This window comes from Thunnus albacares, chromosome 3 (genome assembly GCF_914725855.1).
Source record: "Thunnus albacares chromosome 3, fThuAlb1.1, whole genome shotgun sequence".
In the NCBI taxonomy this organism is placed as follows: Eukaryota; Metazoa; Chordata; class Actinopteri; order Scombriformes; family Scombridae; genus Thunnus; species Thunnus albacares.
Window position 1 is genome coordinate 38,603,540 of NC_058108.1, and position 21,231 is coordinate 38,624,770.

At 44.7% G+C, this 21,231-nt stretch overlaps 1 protein-coding gene across 1 annotated transcript in view; it reads left to right on the top strand.

Moving 5' to 3' along the window:
* The first annotated feature begins 7,178 nt into the window (after nucleotides 1–7,178).
* The window catches only part of LOC122976120 (mitogen-activated protein kinase kinase kinase kinase 3-like), a 66,001-nt gene continuing 51,948 nt past the window's right edge, over nucleotides 7,179–21,231 (top strand). Inside the window, exon 1 of the mRNA XM_044344441.1 lies at nucleotides 7,179–7,372. Coding sequence (XP_044200376.1) covers nucleotides 7,277–7,372 — 96 coding nt within the window. The 5' untranslated portion in view covers nucleotides 7,179–7,276. The remainder of the gene's footprint in view (nucleotides 7,373–21,231) is intronic.

Below are 21,231 nucleotides of genomic sequence, written 5' to 3' on the forward strand. Positions count from 1 at the left end.
CAGCCCGGAAGCTGCGTGACGTTGCCTTCAGAATAAAACTTCTTCAGCAATACAAATACCTTATGTTTACACACCGCGTGACGTCAGTATGCCCCCCCCCCTTGATGAACACATGAACACATGATGAGCACATGATGAATATATGAACACATGATGGACACATGATGACTATATGATGATGAACACATGATGAATATATGAACACATGATTAACACATAATGAATATATGATGATGAACACATGATGAATATATGATGATGAACACATGATGAATATATGATGATGAACACATGATGAACACATGATGAACACATGATGAATATATGATGATGAACACATGATGAATATATGATAATGAACACATGATGAACACATGAACACATGATGAACACATGATGAATATGTGATGATGAACACATGATGAACACATGATGAATATGTGATGATGAACACATGATGAATATATGAACACATGATTAACACATGATGAATATATGTTGATGAACACATGATGAATATATGATGATGAACACATGATGAATATATGATGATGAACACATGATGAACACATGATGAACACATGATGAATATATGATGATGAACACATGATGAATATATGATGATGAACACATGATGAACACATGATGAACACATGATGAATATATGATGATGAACACATGATGAACACATGATGAATATATGATGATGAATACATGAACACATGATGAATATATGATGATGAATATATGATGATGAATACATGAACACATGATGAATATATGATGATGAATATATGATGATGAATACATGAACACATGATGAATATATGATGATGAATATATGATGATGAATACATGAACACATGATGAATATATGATGATGAATATATGATGATGAATACATGAACACATGATGAATATATGATGATGAACACATGAACACATGATGAACACATGAACACATGATGAACACATGATGAATATATGATGATGAACACATGATGAATATATGATGATGAGCACATGAACACATGATGAATATATGATGATGAACACATGATGAATATATGATGATGAACACATGATGAACACATGATGAATATATGATGATGAATACATGAACACATGATGAATATATGAATACATGATGAACACACGATGAACACACGATGAACACATGATGAACACATGATGAATATATGATGATGAACACATGAACACATGATGAACACATGATTTATTGATGGGTCGGTTTGGCGTTGAGCTGCAGAATCATCAGAATAAACAAAGTCAGAGAAAATATAAACATAAGTTAAATAAACATAAATCATAAAATGCAAATGTTTGATATAAAATGTGTAAAACCTTGTGAACAGTGTTACAGCTTTGCATCAGTGAGGAGATTATTTTACTACGAAGCCAGTTCAACATATCCAGGCTCCACAAACCTTCAACTCCCAGTCAGAGATAACTGGTATCATGATGGTTATCAGCGGTCTTTGTTAACTCAGGCTTCAGGCTCTGTGTGCGTCCCCATTAAAAGGAGGTGTTTGGCGTCATTTGACTCTTTTTCCACACAGAATGGAGCGATGTCTTGCCTCCTGCTTCAGTCGGGAGGAACAACGCTGTTGCTGCAAATAAGGAGAGAGAGGAATGCTGGCATTAAATTTGTTAATTGAAAAACTAATTTGTATTTAGTTCATATATTTATTTTACCACTCAATGCCTCCCACATCCAGCTCTTAAACTTTAAACATGATGCAGAAATGCACTCATGTCTGAGTCTGTCCTAGAATGAAGGTTTAGTGGAAATCACTTCAGTTTTTGTCAATCAAAGTGAAATTAATATTATAGATTGAATATTATCTGTGATAAACACCAATAGACTAATCAATTGGATTTCATTTTTTTTCATTCATTTTCTCATTAGGTTTTAGTTCTTTATTTTATTTTTAAATTTGAAATACAGATTTATATATTGTAACATAATCTCATCCCACAGTAACCCTAATCTCTTGTACAATATGACATATCAAAATAATGGTAATAATGTTATAATAATAATAATAATAATAATAATAATAATAATAATAATACAGAATGTGTTCATGTCAGATGTGGTGCAGTTACAGATGTGTAAATAATAAGATATTATGTGAATATAACACATAGTGTCCATGACAATCCACTACACATGTGAACATGTCTGAGTGTAAACACATTGTTCTGGTACTTTCACTGTTTATTGTTGTTGTTGTCATGGAAACAATACCCGACAACAGTACCTGTAAATAATATTTGTTTCAGTGAAAACCGTCCTTAACATAAAAGTGGGATTAAAATATGGTTATGAAACTGTCAATAAATTCATTTTAAAACAGAACACATCACTGCCGTGACGTCATCAAGCAACAAACAAACGCTCCACACGCGCGCCATTAAAGTTTTATTTTGAAATAGCTGACCGGAAGTGGTGATGTACCGTCACTGCGGCTAACTTGACGGTGTCGATGCTCCGCACTGAGCTGGGTGTGGACTCTCTGCCACTGTACAGCAACACTGTGATGACTGAATAACAACAGTATAACCTGCACTCGTCACAACAGAGAAACGTTCCTCTAACGTTCAGGATATGTTCAGAACTGATGATTCAATGATCAATAATAATAATAATAACAGACATACACACAATAGATTTTATATGTGCACATAAAAATACATCCAAACAAAAGAGTTCATTTGGATTCTGCTTCTCATCTCCTGCACACCAGTAGAGTCTCAGTAGAACTGGTGTCTTTCTACAGTAGAGTCTGGATAGAACTGGTACATTTCTACAATAGATACTGGGTAGAACTGGTACATTTCTACAATAGAGTCTGGATAGAACTGGTGTCTTTCTACAATAGAGTGTGGGTGGAACTGGTGTCTTTCTACAATAGACTCTGAATAGAACTGATGCCTTTCTACAATAGACTCTGGGTAGAACTGGTACATTTCTACAATAGAATCTGAATAGAACTGGTGCCTTTCTACAATAGAGTCTGGGTAGAACTGGTACATTTCTAAAATAGAATCTGAATAGAACTGGTGCCTTTCTACAATAGAGTCTGGGTAGAACTGGTACATTTCTACAATAGAATCTGAATAGAACTGGTGCCTTTCTACAGTAGTGTCTGGGTAGAACTGGTACATTTCTACAATAGAATCTGAATAGAACTGGTGCCTTTCTACAGTAGTGTCTGGGTAGAACTGGTGGGTTTCTACAATACAATCTGAATAGAACTGGTGCCTTTCTACAGTAGTGTCTGGGTAGAACTGGTGGGTTTCTACAGTAGATTCTGGGTAGAACTGGTGGGTTTCTACAATAGAATCTGAATAGAACTGGTGCCTTTCTACAGTAGTGTCTGGGTAGAACTGGTGGGTTTCTACAGTAGAGTCTGGGTAGAACTGGTGGGTTTCTACAGTAGAGTCTGGGTAGAACTGGTGCCTTTCTACAATAGAGTCTGGGTAGAACTGGTATGTTTCTATAATAGAATCTGAATAGAACTGGTGTCTTTCTACAATGGAGTCTGGATAGAACTGGTACATTTCTACAATAGAATCTGAATAGAACTGGTGTCTTTCTACAATAGAGTCTGGATAGAACTGGTACATTTCTACAATAGAGTCTGGATAGAACTGGTGTCTTTCTACAATGGAGTCTGGATAGAACTGGTACATTTCTACAATAGAGTCTGGATAGAACTGGTGGGTTTCTACAATAGTCTGGGTAGAACTGGTACATTTCTACAATAGACTCTGAATAGAACTGGTGCCTTTCTACAATAGACTCTGAATAGAACTGGTACATTTCTACAATAGAATCTGAATAGAACTGGTGCCTTTCTACAATAGAGTCTGGATAGAACTGGTGGGTTTCTACAGTAGAGACTGGATAGAACTGGTGGGTTTCTACAATAGAGTCTGGATAGAACTGGTGGGTTTCTACAGTAGATTCTGGGTAGAACTGGTGGGTTTCTACAATAGAATCTGAATAGAACTGGTGGGTTTCTACAATAGAGTCTGGATAGAACTGGTGGGTTTCTACAGTAGATTCTGGGTAGAACTGGTGGGTTTCTACAATAGAATCTGAATAGAACTGGTGCCTTTCTACAGTAGTGTCTAGGTAGAACTGGTGGGTTTCTACAGTAGAATCTGAATAGAACTGGTGCCTTTCTACAGTAGTGTCTAGGTAGAACTGGTGGATTTCTACAGTAGATTCTGAATAGAACTGGTGGGTTTCTACTGTAGAGTCTGGGTAGAACTGGTGGGTTTCTACAGTAGAGTCTGGGTAGAACTGGTGGGTTTCTACAGTAGAGTTTGGGTAGAACTGGTGGGTTTCTACAGTAGTGTCTAGGTAGAACTGGTGGGTTTCTACAGTAGAGTCTGGGTAGAGCTGCTGGGTTTCTACAGTAGATTCTGAATAGAACTGGTGCCTTTGTACAATAGAATCTGGGTAGAACTGGTGGGTTTCTACTGTAGAGTTTGGGTAGAACTGGTGGGTTTCTACAGTAGAGTCTGGGTAGAACTGGTGGGTTTCTACAATAGAATCTGAATAGAACTGGTGGGTTTCTACAGTAGAGTCTAGGTAGAACTGGTGGGTTTCTACAGTAGAGTTTGGGTAGAACTGGTGGGTTTCTACAGTAGAGTCTGGGTAGAACTGGTGGGTTTCTACAGTAGATTCTGGGTAGAACTGGTGGGTTTCTGCTGTAGAAGTCTGGTAGAATATGCATTTTTCTGTGGTCAATTTTCAGTGTACATATTGTGCATTTCTGTATCAGTAGAGTCTGGGTAGAACTGGTGGGTTTCTACAGTAGATTCTGGGTAGAACTGGTGGGTTTCTACAGTAGAGTTTGGGTAGAACTGGTGGGTTTCTACAGTGGAGTCTGGGTAGAACTGGTGGGTTTCTGCTGTAGAAGTTTGGTAGAATATGCATTTTTCTGTGGTCAATTTTCAGTGTACATATTGTGCATTTCTGTATCAGTAGAGTCTGGGTAAAACTGGTGGGTTTCTACAGTAGAGTTTGGGTAGAACTGGTGGGTTTCTACAGTAGAGTCTGGGTAGAACTGGTGGGTTTCTACTGTAGTCTGGGTAGAACTGGTGGGTTTCTACAGTAGAGTCTGGGTAGAACTGGTGGGTTTCTACTGTAGTCTGGGTAGAACTGGTGGGTTTCTACAGTAGAGTCTGGGTAGAACTGGTGGGTTTCTACAGTAGAGTCTGGGTAGAACTGGTGGGTTTCTACAATAGAGTTTGGGTAGAACTGGTGGGTTTCTACAGTAGAGTTTGGGTAGAACTGGTGGGTTTCTGCTGTAGAAGTCTGGTAGAATATGCATTTTTCTGTGGTCAATTTTCAGTGTACATATTGTGCATTTCTGTATCAGTAGAGTCTGGGTAGAACTGGTGGGTTTCTACAGTAGAGTCTGGGTAGAACTGGTGGGTTTCTACTGTAGTCTGGGTAGAACTGGTGGGTTTCTACAGTAGAGTCTGGGTAGAACTGGTGGGTTTCTACAGTAGAGTTTGGGTAGAACTGGTGGGTTTCTACAGTAGAGTCTGGGTAGAACTGGTGGGTTTCTACAGTAGAGTCTGGGTAGAACTGGTGGGTTTCTACAGTAGAGTCTGGGTAGAACTGGTGGGTTTCTACTGTAGTCTGGGTAGAACTGGTGGGTTTCTACAGTAGAGTCTGGGTAGAACTGGTGGGTTTCTACTGTAGAGTCTGGGTAGAACTGGTGGGTTTCTACAGTAGAGTCTGGGTAGAACTGGTGGGTTTCTACTGTAGTCTGGGTAGAACTGGTGGGTTTCTACAGTAGAGTCTGGGTAGAACTGGTGGGTTTCTACTGTAGTCTGGGTAGAACTGGTGGGTTTCTACAGTAGAGTCTGGGTAGAACTGGTGGGTTTCTACAGTAGAGTTTGGGTAGAACTGGTGGGTTTCTACAGTAGAGTCTGGGTAGAACTGGTGGGTTTCTACAGTAGAGTCTGGGTAGAACTGGTGGGTTTCTACTGTAGTCTGGGTAGAACTGGTGGGTTTCTACAGTAGAGTCTGGGTAGAACTGGTGGGTTTCTACTGTAGTCTGGGTAGAACTGGTGGGTTTCTACAGTAGAGTCTGGGTAGAACTGGTGGGTTTCTACAGTAGAGTCTGGGTAGAACTGGTGGGTTTCTACAGTAGAGTTTGGGTAGAACTGGTGGGTTTCTGCTGTAGAAGTTTGGTAGAATATGCATTTTTCTGTGGTCAATTTTCAGTGTACATATTGTGCATTTCTGTATCAGTAGAGTTGGTGCGTTTCTATTGAAGAGTTTTGGCAGAATTAATGAGTTTCTGCAGGAGAGTCTAAGTAGAGTCTTGGTAGAATCTGTGTTTTTCTGTTGAAATGGAGCGTTTCTGTGGACGATTCTCAGTATATGTACTGACTGCGTATTTCTGTTGAAGAGTCTCAGTACAATTGTATAGAATCAGTGTGTTTCTGCAGTAGAGTTCCAGTAGAATCAGTTTTCAGTGTGTTTCTGTGATTGATTTTCAGTAGAACTGGCGGATTTCTGCAGAAGAGTCTTACTGATATTTCTGTATAAGAGTACTGAGTAGAAGTATTCAGTAGAACCACTGTGTTTCTACATCTGAGTCTCAGTAGAAATGATGCACTTCTGTAGTTGAGTTTAAGTAGAGTTTGTGAATCTCTTGAGTAGAGTGTCAGTAGAATCAACAGATTTTTGCGTAAAAGTCTTGGTAGAGTCTTCTTACTTCTGCACGAGGATCTGGGTAGAATCAGTGCATTTCTGCGGTGGAGTCTCAGTAGAATTTTTTGGTAGAATGAGTGTTTTTCTGTTGCAGTGTCAAAATAAAATCAGTGCGTATCTGTGATGGAGTTTCAATAGAATCTGAGTATTTGTAGTAGAGTCTCAGTAAAATAAAACTCTTCCTCAGAAGTCTTCCTCAGCCTGCAGGGATGAACGTAAACTGCTCACTCAGATAAACAAACTCAGTTGTTTGTTTGAGGTGTTCACTGTCATAACTCACAAATAGACATCACAGCACCATCACAGGAAAAACAGGGTCAAGCTGCTCCGTGCTGCCTTCAGGGACTCCTCACAGTGTGTTAGTGTGTGTGTGTGTGTGTGTGTGTGTGTGTGTGTGTGTGTGTCGGGGGGCAGTGCGCATGCGCCATGCTTGCGGAAGAAGCCAGTGTGTTTACAGTTAGTCCACCGGGTCAGTGCGGGTCAGTTCGGGTCTGAGGCTCCGGGAACATGAGCTGCGGTCCGGACTTCTCCCGCCGGAACCCGCAGGACGACTTCCAGCTGATCCAGCGGGTCGGCAGCGGCACGTACGGTGACGTTTATAAGGTACACAGCGACATCACAGCGCGGATTTACTGAGCGCTAGCAGCGGGTTAGCCTGGGTCTAACACGAGTCTAACACGGGTCTAACACGGGTTAAACACGGGACTGTCTCTGTGTTTAAAACGGGTTCAATATGTGTGTGTGTGTGTGTGTGTGTGTGTGTGTGTGTGTGCTGGGGATAACATGATCAATCTGAGATCAGCTGATTGGTCTGGAGTCTGGAGCCAATCATGGTCCAGTATTCAGCTGACACAGTGTGATGTGGAGACTTGAACAAACACTGAGAATGAACTTTACAGTGAAGCAGAAATTAATATTTACAGACTCACAGATTCTGGATTTTTAATGAAGGAAAAGAAAAACACATCAGACCCAAATTATTTCTGAAAAGTACTTTTATTTCTTCAACATGTGGAGAATCTTTAAAGTGACGCTGTAGAAATACTACAAGTTACAAGTTTAAGTCCTGCATCCAAACTATCAAAGTACCGAGAGATTAAATATAAACATGATGTCATTATGCAGACTGGTCCATGTCAGAGAACTGCAACTAATGATTCATGTCATGATCAGTTAAAGTATTAAAACAACAGTCAGGAGCTGTGATCATTTCTCCTGTTCATACTGTTAGAATCCCTGCAGGTGTTGCAGGTGTTGCAGGTGTTGCAGGTGTTTGCAGGTGTTGCAGGTGTTTGCAGGTGTTTGTTGGTGTTGCAGGTGTTTGCAGGTGTTTGTTGGTGTTGCAGGTGTTTGTTGGTGTTGCAGGTGTTTGTTGATGTTGCAGGTGTTTGTTGGTGTTTGTTGGTGTTGCAGGTGTCTGCAGGTGTTTGTTGGTGTTTGTTGGTGTTGCAGGTGTTTGTTGGTGTTGCAGGTGTTTGCAGGTGTTTGTTGGTGTTGCAGGTGTTTGTTGGTGTTGCAGGTGTTTGCAGGTGTTTGTTGGTGTTGCAGGTGTTTGCAGGTGTTTGCAGGTGTTTGTTGGTGTTTGCAGGTGTTTGTTGGTGTTTGCAGGTGTTTGCAGGTGTTTGTTGGTGTTGCAGGTGTTTGTTGGTGTTGCAGGTGTTTGTTGATGTTGCAGGTGTTTGTTGGTGTTTGTTGGTGTTGCAGGTGTCTGCAGGTGTTTGTTGGTGTTGCAGGTGTTTGTTGGTGTTGCAGGTGTTTGTTGGTGTTTGCAGGTGTTTGTTGGTGTTGCAGGTGTTTGTTGGTGTTGCAGGTGTTTGTTGGTGTTTGTTGGTGTTGCAGGTGTTTGTTGGTGTTGCAGGTGTTTGTTGATGTTGCAGGTGTTTGTTGGTGTTTGTTGGTGTTGCAGGTGTCTGCAGGTGTTTGTTGGTGTTGCAGGTGTTGCAGGTGTCTGCAGGTGTTTGTTGGTGTTGCAGGTGTTTGTTGGTGTTGCAGGTGTTTGTTGGTGTTGCAGGTGTCTGCAGGTGTTTGTTGGTGTTGCAGGTGTTTGTTGGTGTTGCAGGTGTCTGCAGGTGTTTGTTGGTGTTTGTTGGTGTTGGTGTTGCAGGTGTTTGTTGGTGTTGCAGGTGTTTGTTGGTGTTGCAGGTGTTTGTTGGTGTTTGTTGGTGTTGCAGGTGTTTGTTGGTGTTTGTTGGTGTTGCAGGTGTTTGTTGGTGTTGCAGGTGTTTGTTGGTGTTTGTTGGTGTTGCAGGTGTTTGTTGGTGTTTGTTGGTGTTGCAGGTGTTTGTTGGTGTTTGTTGGTGTTGCAGGTGTTTGTTGGTGTTTGTTGGTGTTGCAGGTGTTTGTTGGTGTTGCAGGTGTTTGTTGGTGTTTGTTGGTGTTGCAGGTGTTTGTTGGTGTTGCAGGTGTTTGTTGGTGTTTGTTGGTGTTTGCAGGTGTTTGTTGGTGTTTGTTGGTGTTTGCAGGTGTTTGTTGGTGTTGCAGGTGTTTGTTGGTGTTGGTGTTGCAGGTGTCTGCAGGTGTTTGTTGGTGTTGCAGGTGTTTGTTGGTGTTGGTGTTTGTTGGTGTTGCAGGTGTTTGTTGGTGTTGGTGTTTGTTGGTGTTGCAGGTGTTTGTTGGTGTTGGTGTTTGTTGGTGTTGCAGGTGTTTGTTGGTGTTGCAGGTGTTTGTTGGTGTTGGTGTTGCAGGTGTTTGTTGGTGTTGGTGTTGCAGGTGTTTGTTGGTGTTGGTGTTGCAGGTGTTTGTTGGTGTTGCAGGTGTTTGTTGGTGTTGGTGTTGCAGGTGTCTGCAGGTGTTTGTTGGTGTTGCAGGTGTTTGTTGGTGTTGCAGGTGTTTGTTGGTGTTTGTTGGTGTTGCAGGTGTTTGTTGGTGTTGGTGTTGCAGGTGTTTGTTGGTGTTGCAGGTGTTTGTTGGTGTTGCAGGTGTTTGTTGGTGTTGCAGGTGTTTGTTGGTGTTTGTTGGTGTTGCAGGTGTTTGTTGGTGTTGCAGGTGTTTGATGGTGTTGCAGGTGTTTGCAGGTGTTTGTTGGTGTTTGTTGGTGTTGCAGGTGTTTGTTGGTGTTGGTGTTTGTTGGTGTTTGTTGGTGTTGCAGGTGTTTGCAGGTGTTTGTTGGTGTTTGTTGGTGTTGCAGGTGTTTGTTGGTGTTTGTTGGTGTTGCAGGTGTTTGTTGGTGTTGGTGTTTGTTGGTGTTTGTTGGTGTTGCAGGTGTTTGTTGGTGTTTGTTGGTGTTTGTTGGTGTTGCAGGTGTTTGTTGGTGTTTGTTGGTGTTGCAGGTGTTTGTTGGTGTTGCAGGTGTTTGCAGGTGTTTGTTGGTGTTGCAGGTGTTTGTTGGTGTTGCAGGTGTTTGTTGGTGTTTGTTGGTGTTGCAGGTGTTTGTTGGTGTTGCAGGTGTTTGCAGGTGTTTGTTGGTGTTTGTTGGTGTTGCAGGTGTTTGCAGGTGTTTGTTGGTGTTGCAGGTGTTTGTTGGTGTTGCAGGTGTTTGTTGGTGTTGCAGGTGTTTGCAGGTGTTTGTTGGTGTTGCAGGTGTTTGTTGGTGTTGCAGGTGTTTGTTGGTGTTTGTTGGTGTTTGTTGGTGTTGCAGGTGTTTGTTGGTGTTTGTTGGTGTTGCAGGTGTTTGTTGGTGTTGCAGGTGTTTGCAGGTGTTTGTTGGTGTTTGTTGGTGTTGCAGGTGTTTGCAGGTGTTTGTTGGTGTTGCAGGTGTTTGTTGGTGTTGCAGGTGTTTGTTGGTGTTTGTTGGTGTTTGTTGGTGTTGCAGGTGTTTGTTGGTGTTTGTTGGTGTTTGTTGGTGTTGCAGGTGTTTGTTGGTGTTTGTTGGTGTTGCAGGTGTTTGTTGGTGTTGCAGGTGTTTGCAGGTGTTTGTTGGTGTTGCAGGTGTTTGTTGGTGTTGCAGGTGTTTGTTGGTGTTTGTTGGTGTTGCAGGTGTTTGTTGGTGTTGCAGGTGTTTGCAGGTGTTTGTTGGTGTTTGTTGGTGTTGCAGGTGTTTGCAGGTGTTTGTTGGTGTTGCAGGTGTTTGTTGGTGTTGCAGGTGTTTGTTGGTGTTGCAGGTGTTTGCAGGTGTTTGTTGGTGTTGCAGGTGTTTGTTGGTGTTGCAGGTGTTTGTTGGTGTTGCAGGTGTTTGCAGGTGTTTGTTGGTGTTGCAGGTGTTTGCAGGTATTTGTTGGTGTTGCAGGTGTTTGTTGGTGTTGCAGGTGTTTGCAGGTGTTTGTTGGTGTTGCAGGTGTTTGTTGGTGTTGCAGGTGTTTGTTGGTGTTGCAGGTGTTTGCAGGTGTTTGTTGGTGTTGCAGGTGTTTGCAGGTGTTTGTTGGTGTTGCAGGTGTTTGCAGGTGTTTGTTGGTGTTGCAGGTGTTTGCAGGTGTTTGTTGGTGTTGTAGGTGTTTGTTGGTGTTGTAGGTGTTTGTTGGTGTTGCAGGTGTTTGTTGGTGTTGCAGGTGTTTGTTGGTGTTTGTTGGTGTTGCAGGTGTTTGTTGGTGTTTGTTGGTGTTTGTTGGTGTTGCAGGTGTTTGCAGGTGTTTGCAGGTGTTTGTTGGTGTTTGTTGGTGTTGCAGGTGTTTCAGGTGTTTGCAGGTGTTTGTTGGTGTTGGTGTCTGCAGGTGTTTGTTGGTGTTGCAGGTGTTTGTTGGTGTTGCAGGTGTTTGTTGGTGTTTGTTGGTGTTGCAGGTGTTTGTTGGTGTTGCAGGTGTTTGTTGGTGTTTGTTGGTGTTGCAGGTGTTTGCAGGTGTTTGCAGGTGTTTGTTGGTGTTTGTTGGTGTTGCAGGTGTTTCAGGTGTTTCAGGTGTTTCAGGTGTTTGCAGGTGTTTCAGGTGTTTGCAGGTGTTTGCAGGTGTTTCAGGTGTTTCAGGTGTTTGCAGGTGTTTCAGGTGTTTGCAGGTGTTTGCAGGTGTTTCAGGTGTTTCAGGTGTTTCAGGTGTTTGCAGGTGTTTCAGGTGTTTGCAGGTGTTTGCAGGTGTTGCAGGTGTTTCAGGTGTTTCAGGTGTTTGCAGGTGTTTGCAGGTGTTTGCAGGTGTTTGCAGGTGTTGCAGGTGTTTGCAGGTGTTTCAGGTGTTTCAGGTGTTTCAGGTGTTTGCAGGTGTTTCAGGTGTTTCAGGTGTTTGCAGGTGTTTGCAGGTGTTTGCAGGTGTTTGCAGGTGTTTCAGGTGTTTGCAGGTGTTTGCAGGTGTTTCAGGTGTTTCAGGTGTTTGCAGGTGTTTGCAGGTGTTTGCAGGTGTTGCAGGTGTTTGCAGGTGTTTCAGGTGTTTCAGGTGTTTCAGGTGTTTGCAGGTGTTTCAGGTGTTTCAGGTGTTTGCAGGTGTTTGCAGGTGTTTGCAGGTGTTTCAGGTGTTTCAGGTGTTTCAGGTGTTTGCAGGTGTTTGCAGGTGTTGCAGGTGTTGCAGGTGTTTCAGGTGTTTCAGGTGTTTCAGGTGTTTCAGGTGTTTGCAGGTGTTTCAGGTGTTTGCAGGTGTTGGTGTTGCAGGTGTTTGGTGTGATGGTGCAGCTGGAGGTCAGGGTGACTCTGACATCCTGCTTCCTCTCTGTTGTCTCTGTCAGCTGTCTCTCTCTCTCTCTCTCTCTCTCTCTCTCTCATTGGCGTCCTGGTCACTGAGGGTCACTGAGGCCTCATGGGAAATCTCCGGTGACGGTGGCTCTGATGCTGCTGGAGCGAAACTGAACTTGACGGCAAAAAAAAATGAAAGTTGTCCATTAAGTTGATCAATAATTCAGCAGCGTCCCTGCTGCTGCTTCCTGTAACACAACCCCCCCGTCACCCCCGTCACCCTGCAGACTTCCACCTTGACTTTGACATCTCTGATTGGCTGTCAGGATGCTGGTGTCACATTTCCTGCTCAAGTTTCACAATAAAGCTGATCATTTCCTTGATAAATACAGTTTTTTAGGTCAGAAAACTGAAAAATATGATCAGTTTCTTTGAAGAACAAAGTGACGTCTGCAGATGTCTCGTTGTGTTCGACAGTCAGACTGACGGCTGCAAAACAGAATATCAAACATCATTACACAATGAAATATAATAAAAACATCTGAGTCTGTTTAGTTTTCACATCATCACATCCTCACAGTAAACATTTAGAGTCTTTATGGCGTTTTATATGAAATTCAACAGCATGATAAGCTGAAATAAAACGTGACAGAAGAGCTGCCTTCAAACTACAAAATACAATAGTAAATAAATACAATATATAAATATAAATAAATACAATATATAAATATAAATAATACAATATATAAATATAAATAAATACAATATATAAATATAAATAAATACAATATATAAATATAAATAAATACAATATATAAATATAAATAAATACAAAGACAGCAAATGAAGAGAAGAGTTCAGGAATCAAAGGAACCAAAGAAAGAAATACAGAGACGTCATGAAGGGACTGAAGCAGAGAAATGACCTGTGACCTCAGTGACCTCAGTGACCTCAGTGACCTCAGTGACCTCAGTGACCTGCAGACCAGCTGAGTCCAGAGGAAAACATTTCACAAAATCAATCAAATCAATCAATCAAGCTTTATTAGTGCAGCAGGTCAGTGTGATGACGGAACAAACATTGACGAGGTTTGAACAGTTCAAACAAAATGATAAACATGTCAGTGAACACGTGACGTCACACATCATGTGACCTCCCGTTTAATTCAGTGAGATCTTCACACGCACACACACACACACACACACACACACACACACACACACACACACACACACACACACACACACACACACACGCTCCGCCCCCTCACCTTCACTGATCAATACCTGGTTGGGCCATTTCCCACGATCCTCTGCTCCGACTCTGTGTGTGTGTGTGTGTGTGTGTGTGTGTGTGTGTGTGTGATTAGCATATGTGTGTGATTAGCATTATTAGCATCAGAGTGAGCCCCCCCCCCCCATCAGAAGTTATTGATTGTCCTGATGCTCCATCAGCTCATATCGACCAACAGACGGATGCTGCTGCTTCACCTTCCAGCAGGTCAGTGGCTGCAGGAGGGGGGGGTCGGATGGAGGAGGGGGGGGGTCGGATGGAAGGGGGGGGGGATTATCATGATCTGTATTTTAATTAACACTCAGCAGTGTGTCGACTCACAACTGTGAATATAATCAGTGTGGAAATGCTGAAACAGCAACATGATGGAGGAGGAGGAAGAGGAGAGGAGGAGGAAGAGGAGAGCAGGAGGAAGAGGAGAGCAGGAGGAGAGGGGAGGAGAGAGGGAGAGGAGGAAGAGGAGAGGGAGAGGAGGAGGAGGAGGAAGAGGAGAGGAGGAGGAAGAGGAGAGGAGGAGGAAGAGGAGAGGGAGAGGAGGAGGAAGAGGAGAGGAGGAGGAAGAGGAGAGCAGGAGGAAGAGGAGAGGGAGAGGAGAAGGAGGAGGAGGAAGAGGAGAGAGGGAGGGAGGGAGAGGAGGAGAAGAGAGGGAGAAGAGGAGAGCAGGAGGAGAGGGGAGGGAGGGAGAGGAGGAAGAGGAGAGCAGGAGGAAGAGGAGAGCAGGAGGAGAGGGGAGGGAGGGAGAGGAGGAAGAGGAGAGGAGGAGGAAGAGGGGAGGGAGAGGGAGAAGAGGAGAGCAGGAGAGGAGGAGGAAGAGGAGAGGAGGAGGAAGAGGAGAGCAGGAGGAGAGGGGAGGAGGAGGAGGAGGAGGAGGAAGAGGAGAGAGGGAGGGAGGGAGAGGAGGAGAAGAGAGGGAGAAGAGGAGAGCAGGAGGAGGGAGAGGAAGAGGAGAGGAAGAGGAGAGAGTCCCTTGTTCACAGATTTGTTAGGAGGAACGTTCACGTGTTTCAAGAGAATTTGTGAGACTTTTCTCTGAGTTCAGATCCGTCGTGCGAGTTTTGACCAGACCGTCGGACTGGAGCGAGTTGTGACATCACCTGCTTCCAGTTTAGTTTATTGGTTGGACGGTTTAAAGGGACGGATTACCGAGAGCATCAAGGATGAAAGTTACAGGATTTATCTCCATTCTGGTCCTTGTTGTAGTTGGATGTCGTGGAGCTGTGAGCGTGTGCATGAGTGTACGTGCACGTGGAGATAGTGGAGTACGGCGTTAGCGGCAAATAAAAGCACAAAAAACATCAATATATAGAAAATATTCACACTGGGTGTTAACAGGCATTATTCTGACAAGTACACCTGCAGACACACCTGTCTTTACACCTGGTCTGTGTGACTGGGTTTGTAGTCTCTGTGTGACTGGGTTTGTAGTCTCTGTGTGACTGGGTTTGTAGTCTGTGACTGGGTTTGTAGTCTGTGTGACTGGGTTTGTAGTCTGTGTGACTGGGTTTGTAGTCTGTGTATGACTGGGTTTGTGGTCTCTGTGTGACTGGGTTTGTGGTCTGTGTGACTGGGTTTGTAGTCTGTGTGACTGGGTTTGTAGTCTCTGTGTGACTGGGTTTGTAGTCTGTGTGTGACTGGGTTTGTAGTCTGTGTATGACTGGGTTTGTGGTCTCTGTGTGACTGGGTTTGTGGTCTGTGTGACTGGGTTTGTAGTCTGTGTGACTGGGTTTGTAGTCTCTGTGTGACTGGGTTTGTAGTCTGTGTGACTGGGTTTGTAGTCTGTGTGACTGGGTTTGTAGTCTGTGTGACTGGGTTTGTGGTCTCTGTGTGACTGGGTTTGTGGTCTGTGTGACTGGGTTTGTGGTCTGTGTGACTGGGTTTGTAGTCTGTGTGACTGGGTTTGTGGTCTCTGTGTGACTGGGTTTGTAGTCTGTGTGTGACTGGGTTTGTAGTCTGTGTGACTGGGTTTGTAGTCTGTGTGACTGGGTTTGTAGTCTGTGTGTGACTGGGTTTGTAGTCTGTGTGACTGGGTTTGTGGTCTCTGTGTGACTGGGTTTGTAGTCTGTGTGTGACTGGGTTTGTAGTCTGTGTGACTGGGTTTGTAGTCTGTGTGACTGGGTTTGTAGTCTGTGTGTGACTGGGTTTGTGGTCTCTGTGTGACTGGGTTTGTAGTCTGTGTGTGACTGGGTTTGTAGTCTCTGTGTGACTGGGTTTGTAGTCTGTGACTGGGTTTGTAGTCTGTGTGTGACTGGGTTTGTGGTCTCTGTGTGACTGGGTTTGTAGTCTCTGTGTGACTGGGTTTGTAGTCTGTGACTGGGTTTGTAGTCTGTGTGTGACTGGGTTTGTGGTCTCTGTGTGACTGGGTTTGTAGTCTGTGTGATTGGGTTTGTAGTCTCTGTGTGACTGGGTTTGTAGTCTGTGTGACTGGGTTTGTAGTCTGTGTGACTGGGTTTGTGGTCTCTGTGTGACTGGGTTTGTGGTCTGTGTGACTGGGTTTGTAGTCTGTGTGACTGGGTTTGTAGTCTGTGTGACTGGGTTTGTAGTCTGTGTGTGACTGGGTTTGTAGTCTCTGTGTGACTGGGTTTGTAGTCTGTGTGTGACTGGGTTTGTAGTCTGTGTGACTGGGTTTGTGGTCTCTGTGTGACTGGGTTTGTAGTCTGTGTGTGACTGGGTTTGTAGTCTGTGTGACTGGGTTTGTAGTCTGTGTGACTGGGTTTGTAGTCTGTGTGTGACTGGGTTTGTGGTCTCTGTGTGACTGGGTTTGTAGTCTGTGTGTGACTGGGTTTGTAGTCTCTGTGTGACTGGGTTTGTAGTCTGTGACTGGGTTTGTAGTCTGTGTGTGACTGGGTTTGTGGTCTCTGTGTGACTGGGTTTGTAGTCTCTGTGTGACTGGGTTTGTAGTCTGTGACTGGGTTTGTAGTCTGTGTGTGACTGGGTTTGTGGTCTCTGTGTGACTGGGTTTGTAGTCTGTGTGATTGGGTTTGTAGTCTCTGTGTGACTGGGTTTGTAGTCTGTGTGACTGGGTTTGTAGTCTGTGTGACTGGGTTTGTGGTCTCTGTGTGACTGGGTTTGTGGTCTGTGTGACTGGGTTTGTAGTCTGTGTGACTGGGTTTGTAGTCTGTGTGACTGGGTTTGTAGTCTGTGTGTGACTGGGTTTGTGGTCTCTGTGTGACTGGGTTTGTAGTCTGTGTGTGACTGGGTTTGTAGTCTCTGTGTGACTGGGTTTGTAGTCTGTGACTGGGTTTGTAGTCTGTGTGTGACTGGGTTTGTGGTCTCTGTGTGACTGGGTTTGTAGTCTCTGTGTGACTGGGTTTGTAGTCTGTGACTGGGTTTGTAGTCTGTGTGTGACTGGGTTTGTGGTCTCTGTGTGACTGGGTTTGTAGTCTCTGTGTGACTGGGTTTGTAGTCTGTGACTGGGTTTGTAGTCTGTGTGTGACTGGGTTTGTGGTCTCTGTGTGACTGGGTTTGTAGTCTGTGTGTGACTGGGTTTGTAGTCTGTGTGTGACTGGGTTTGTAGTCTGTGTGACTGGGTTTGTAGTCTGTGTGACTGGGTTTGTGGTCTCTGTGTGACTGGGTTTGTAGTCTGTGTATGACTGGGTTTGTGGTCTCTGTGTGACTGGGTTTGTGGTCTGTGTGACTGGGTTTGTGGTCTGTGTGACTGGGTTTGTAGTCTGTGTGACTGGGTTTGTAGTCTCTGTGTGACTGGGTTTGTAGTCTCTGTGTGACTGGGTTTGTAGTCTGTGTGATTGGGTTTGTAGTCTCTGTGTGACTGGGTTTGTAGTCTGTGTGACTGGGTTTGTAGTCTGTGTGACTGGGTTTGTGGTCTGTGTGACTGGGTTTGTGGTCTGTGTGAATGGGTTTCTAGTCTGTGTGACTGGGTTTGTAGTCTGTGTGTGACTGGGTTTGTAGTCTGTGTGATTGGGTTTGTAGTCTCTGTGTGACTGGGTTTGTAGTCTGTGTGACTGGGTTTGTAGTCTGTGTGTGACTGGGTTTGTAGTCTGTGTGACTGGGTTTGTAGTCTGTGTGACTGGGTTTGTAGTCTGTGTGTGACTGGGTTTGTGGTCTCTGTGTGACTGGGTTTGTAGTCTGTGTGTGACTGGGTTTGTAGTCTCTGTGTGACTGGGTTTGTAGTCTGTGACTGGGTTTGTAGTCTGTGTGTGACTGGGTTTGTGGTCTCTGTGTGACTGGGTTTGTAGTCTCTGTGTGACTGGGTTTGTAGTCTGTGACTGGGTTTGTAGTCTGTGTGTGACTGGGTTTGTGGTCTCTGTGTGACTGGGTTTGTAGTCTCTGTGTGACTGGGTTTGTAGTCTGTGACTGGGTTTGTAGTCTGTGTGTGACTGGGTTTGTGGTCTCTGTGTGACTGGGTTTGTAGTCTGTGTGTGACTGGGTTTGTAGTCTGTGTGTGACTGGGTTTGTGGTCTCTGTGTGACTGGGTTTGTGGTCTCTGTGTGACTGGGTTTGTAGTCTGTGTGTGACTGGGTTTGTAGTCTGTGTGTGACTGGGTTTGTAGTCTCTGTGTGACTGGGTTTGTGGTCTCTGTGTGACTGGGTTTGTAGTCTGTGTGACTGGGTTTGTAGTCTGTGTGTGACTGGGTTTGTGGTCTCTGTGTGACTGGGTTTGTAGTCTGTGTGACTGGGTTTGTAGTCTGTGTGACTGGGTTTGTGGTCTGTGTGTGACTGGGTTTGTAGTCTGTGTGACTGGGTTTGTAGTCTGTGTGTGACTGGGTTTGTAGTCTGTGTGACTGGGTTTGTAGTCTGTGTGACTGGGTTTGTGGTCTCTGTGTGACTGGGTTTGTAGTCTGTGTGACTGGGTTTGTGGTCTCTGTGTGACTGGGTTTGTAGTCTGTGACTGGGTTTGTGGTCTCTGTGTGACTGGGTTTGTGGTCTCTGTGTGACTGGGTTTGTAGTCTGTGTGACTGGGTTTGTAGTCTGTGTGACTGGGTTTGTGGTCTCTGTGTGACTGGGTTTGTAGTCTGTGTGACTGGGTTTGTAGTCTGTGTGACTGGGTTTGTGGTCTGTGTGTGACTGGGTTTGTAGTCTGTGTGACTGGGTTTGTAGTCTGTGTGTGACTGGGTTTGTAGTCTGTGTGACTGGGTTTGTAGTCTGTGTGACTGGGTTTGTGGTCTCTGTGTGACTGGGTTTGTAGTCTGTGTGACTGGGTTTGTGGTCTCTGTGTGACTGGGTTTGTAGTCTGTGACTGGGTTTGTGGTCTCTGTGTGACTGGGTTTGTGGTCTCTGTGTGACTGGGTTTGTAGTCTGTGTGACTGGGTTTGTAGTCTGTGTGTGACTGGGTTTGTAGTCTGCGTGTGACTGGGTTTGTAGTCTGTGTGACTAGGTTTGTAGTCTCTGTGTGACTGGGTTTGTAGTCTGTGTGACTAGGTTTGTGGTCTCTGTGTGACTGGGTTTGTAGTCTCTGTGTGACTGGGTTTGTAGTCTGTGTGTGACTGGGTTTGTGGTCTGTGTGACTGGGTTTGTAGTCTGTGTGACTAGGTTTGTAGTCTCTGTGTGACTGGGTTTGTAGTCTGTGTGACTGGGTTTGTGGTCTCTGTGTGACTGGGTTTGTAGTCTGTGTGACTGGGTGTGTGGTCTCTGTGTGACTGGGTTTGTAGTCTGTGACTGGGTTTGTAGTCTGTATGACTGGGTTTGTAGTCTGTGTGACTGGGTTTGTGGTCTCTGTGTGACTGGGTTTGTAGTCTGTGTGACTGGGTTTGTGGTCTCTGTGTGACTGGGTTTGTAGTCTGTGTGTGACTGGGTTTGTAGTCTGTGACTGGGTTTGTAGTCTGTATGACTGGGTTTGTAGTCTGTGACTGGGTTTGTAGTCTGTGTGTGACTGGGTTTGTGGTCTCTGTGTGACTGGGTTTGTGGTCTCTGTGTGACTGGGTTTGTGGTCTCTGTGTGACTGGGTTTGTAGTCTGTGTGACTGGGTTTGTAGTCTGTTTGTGACTGGGTTTGTAGTCTGTGTGTGACTGGGTTTGTAGTCTGTGACTGGGTTTGTAGTCTGTGTGACTGGGTTTGTGGTCTCTGTGTGACTGGGTTTGTAGTCTGTGTGACTGGGTTTGTAGTCTGTGTGACTGGGTTTGTAGTCTGTGTGTGACTGGGTTTGTAGTCTGTGACTGGGTTTGTGGTCTCTGTGTGACTGGGTTTGTAGTCTGCGTGTGACTGGGTTTGTAGTCTGTGTGACTGGGTTTGTAGTCTGTGTGACTGGGTTTGTAGTCTGTGACTGGGTTTATGGTCTCTGTGTGACTGGGTTTGTAGTCTGCGTGTGACTGGGTTTGTAGTCTGTGTGACTGGGTTTGTAGTCTGTGTGTGACTGGGTTTGTAGTCTGTGTGACTGGGTTTGTAGTCTGTGTGACTGGGTTTGTAGTCTCTGTGTGACTGGGTTTGTAGTCTGTGTGACTGGGTTTGTAGTCTGTGTGACTGGGTTTGTAGTCTGTGACTGGGTTTGTAGTCTCTGTGTGACTGGGTTTGTTGTCTGTGTGACTGGGTTTGTAGTCTGTGTGACTAGGTTTGTAGTCTCTGTGTGACTGGGTTTGTAGTCTGTGTGTGACTGGGTTTGTAGTCTGTGTGACTGGGTTTGTAGTCTGTGTGTGACTGGGTTTGTAGTCTGTGTGACTGGGTTTGTAGTCTGTGTGTGACTAGGTTTGTAGTCTCTGTGTGACTGGGTTTGTAGTCTGTGTGTGACTGGGTTTGTGGTCTGTGTGACTGGGTTTGTAGTCTGTGTGACTGGGTTTGTAGTCTGTGTGTGACTGGGTTTGTGGTCTCTGTGTGACTGGGTTTGTAGTCTGTGTGACTGGGTTTGTGGTCTCTGTGTGACTGGGTTTGTAGTCTGTGTGTGACTGGGTTTGTAGTCTGTGACTGGGTTTGTAGTCTGTGTGACTGGGTTTGTGGTCTCTGTGTGACTGGGTTTGTAGTCTGTGTGACTGGGTTTGTGGTTTCTGTGTGACTGGGTTTGTAGTCTGTGTGTGACTGGGTTTGTAGTCTGTGTGACTGGGTTTGTAGTCTGTGTGACTGGGTTTGTAGTCTGTGACTGGGTTTGTAGTCTGTGTGACTGGGTTTGTAGTCTCTGTGTGACTGGGTTTGTAGTCTCTGTGTGACTGGGTTTGTGGTCTCTGTGTGACTGGGTTTGTAGTCTCTGTGTGACTGGGTTTGTGGTCTCTGTGTGACTGGGTTTGTAGTCTGTGTGACTGGGTTTGTGGTTTCTGTGTGACTGGGTTTGTAGTCTGTGTGTGACTGGGTTTGTAGTCTGTGTGACTGGGTTTGTAGTCTGTGACTGGGTTTGTAGTCTGTGACTGGGTTTGTAGTCTCTGTGTGACTGGGTTTGTAGTTTTGTAGTCTGTGTGTGACTGGGTTTGTAGTCTGTGTGTGACTGAGTTTGTAGTCTGTGTGACTGGGTTTGTAGTCTGTGTGACTGGGTTTGTAGTCTGTTTGACTGGGTTTGTAGTCTGTGTGACTGGGTTTGTAGTCTGTGTGACTGGGTTTGTAGTCTGTGTGTGACTGGGTTTGTGGTCTCAGGGCCTTACCTGCACCCACTGCATTGCCATCAAGTGTACGACTCGCTGGTTTCATTGAATCTGGTCTGAAGCCCCGAGTTGCAGCTTATCATCAGCGCCATCTTCTCCGTTATGAGCCAGGACCTTTAGCTACTTTAGCTAAACTGTGTTAGCAGGGCAGGTATTGTAATCAAGTAACATTAAACTGAGTGAAAT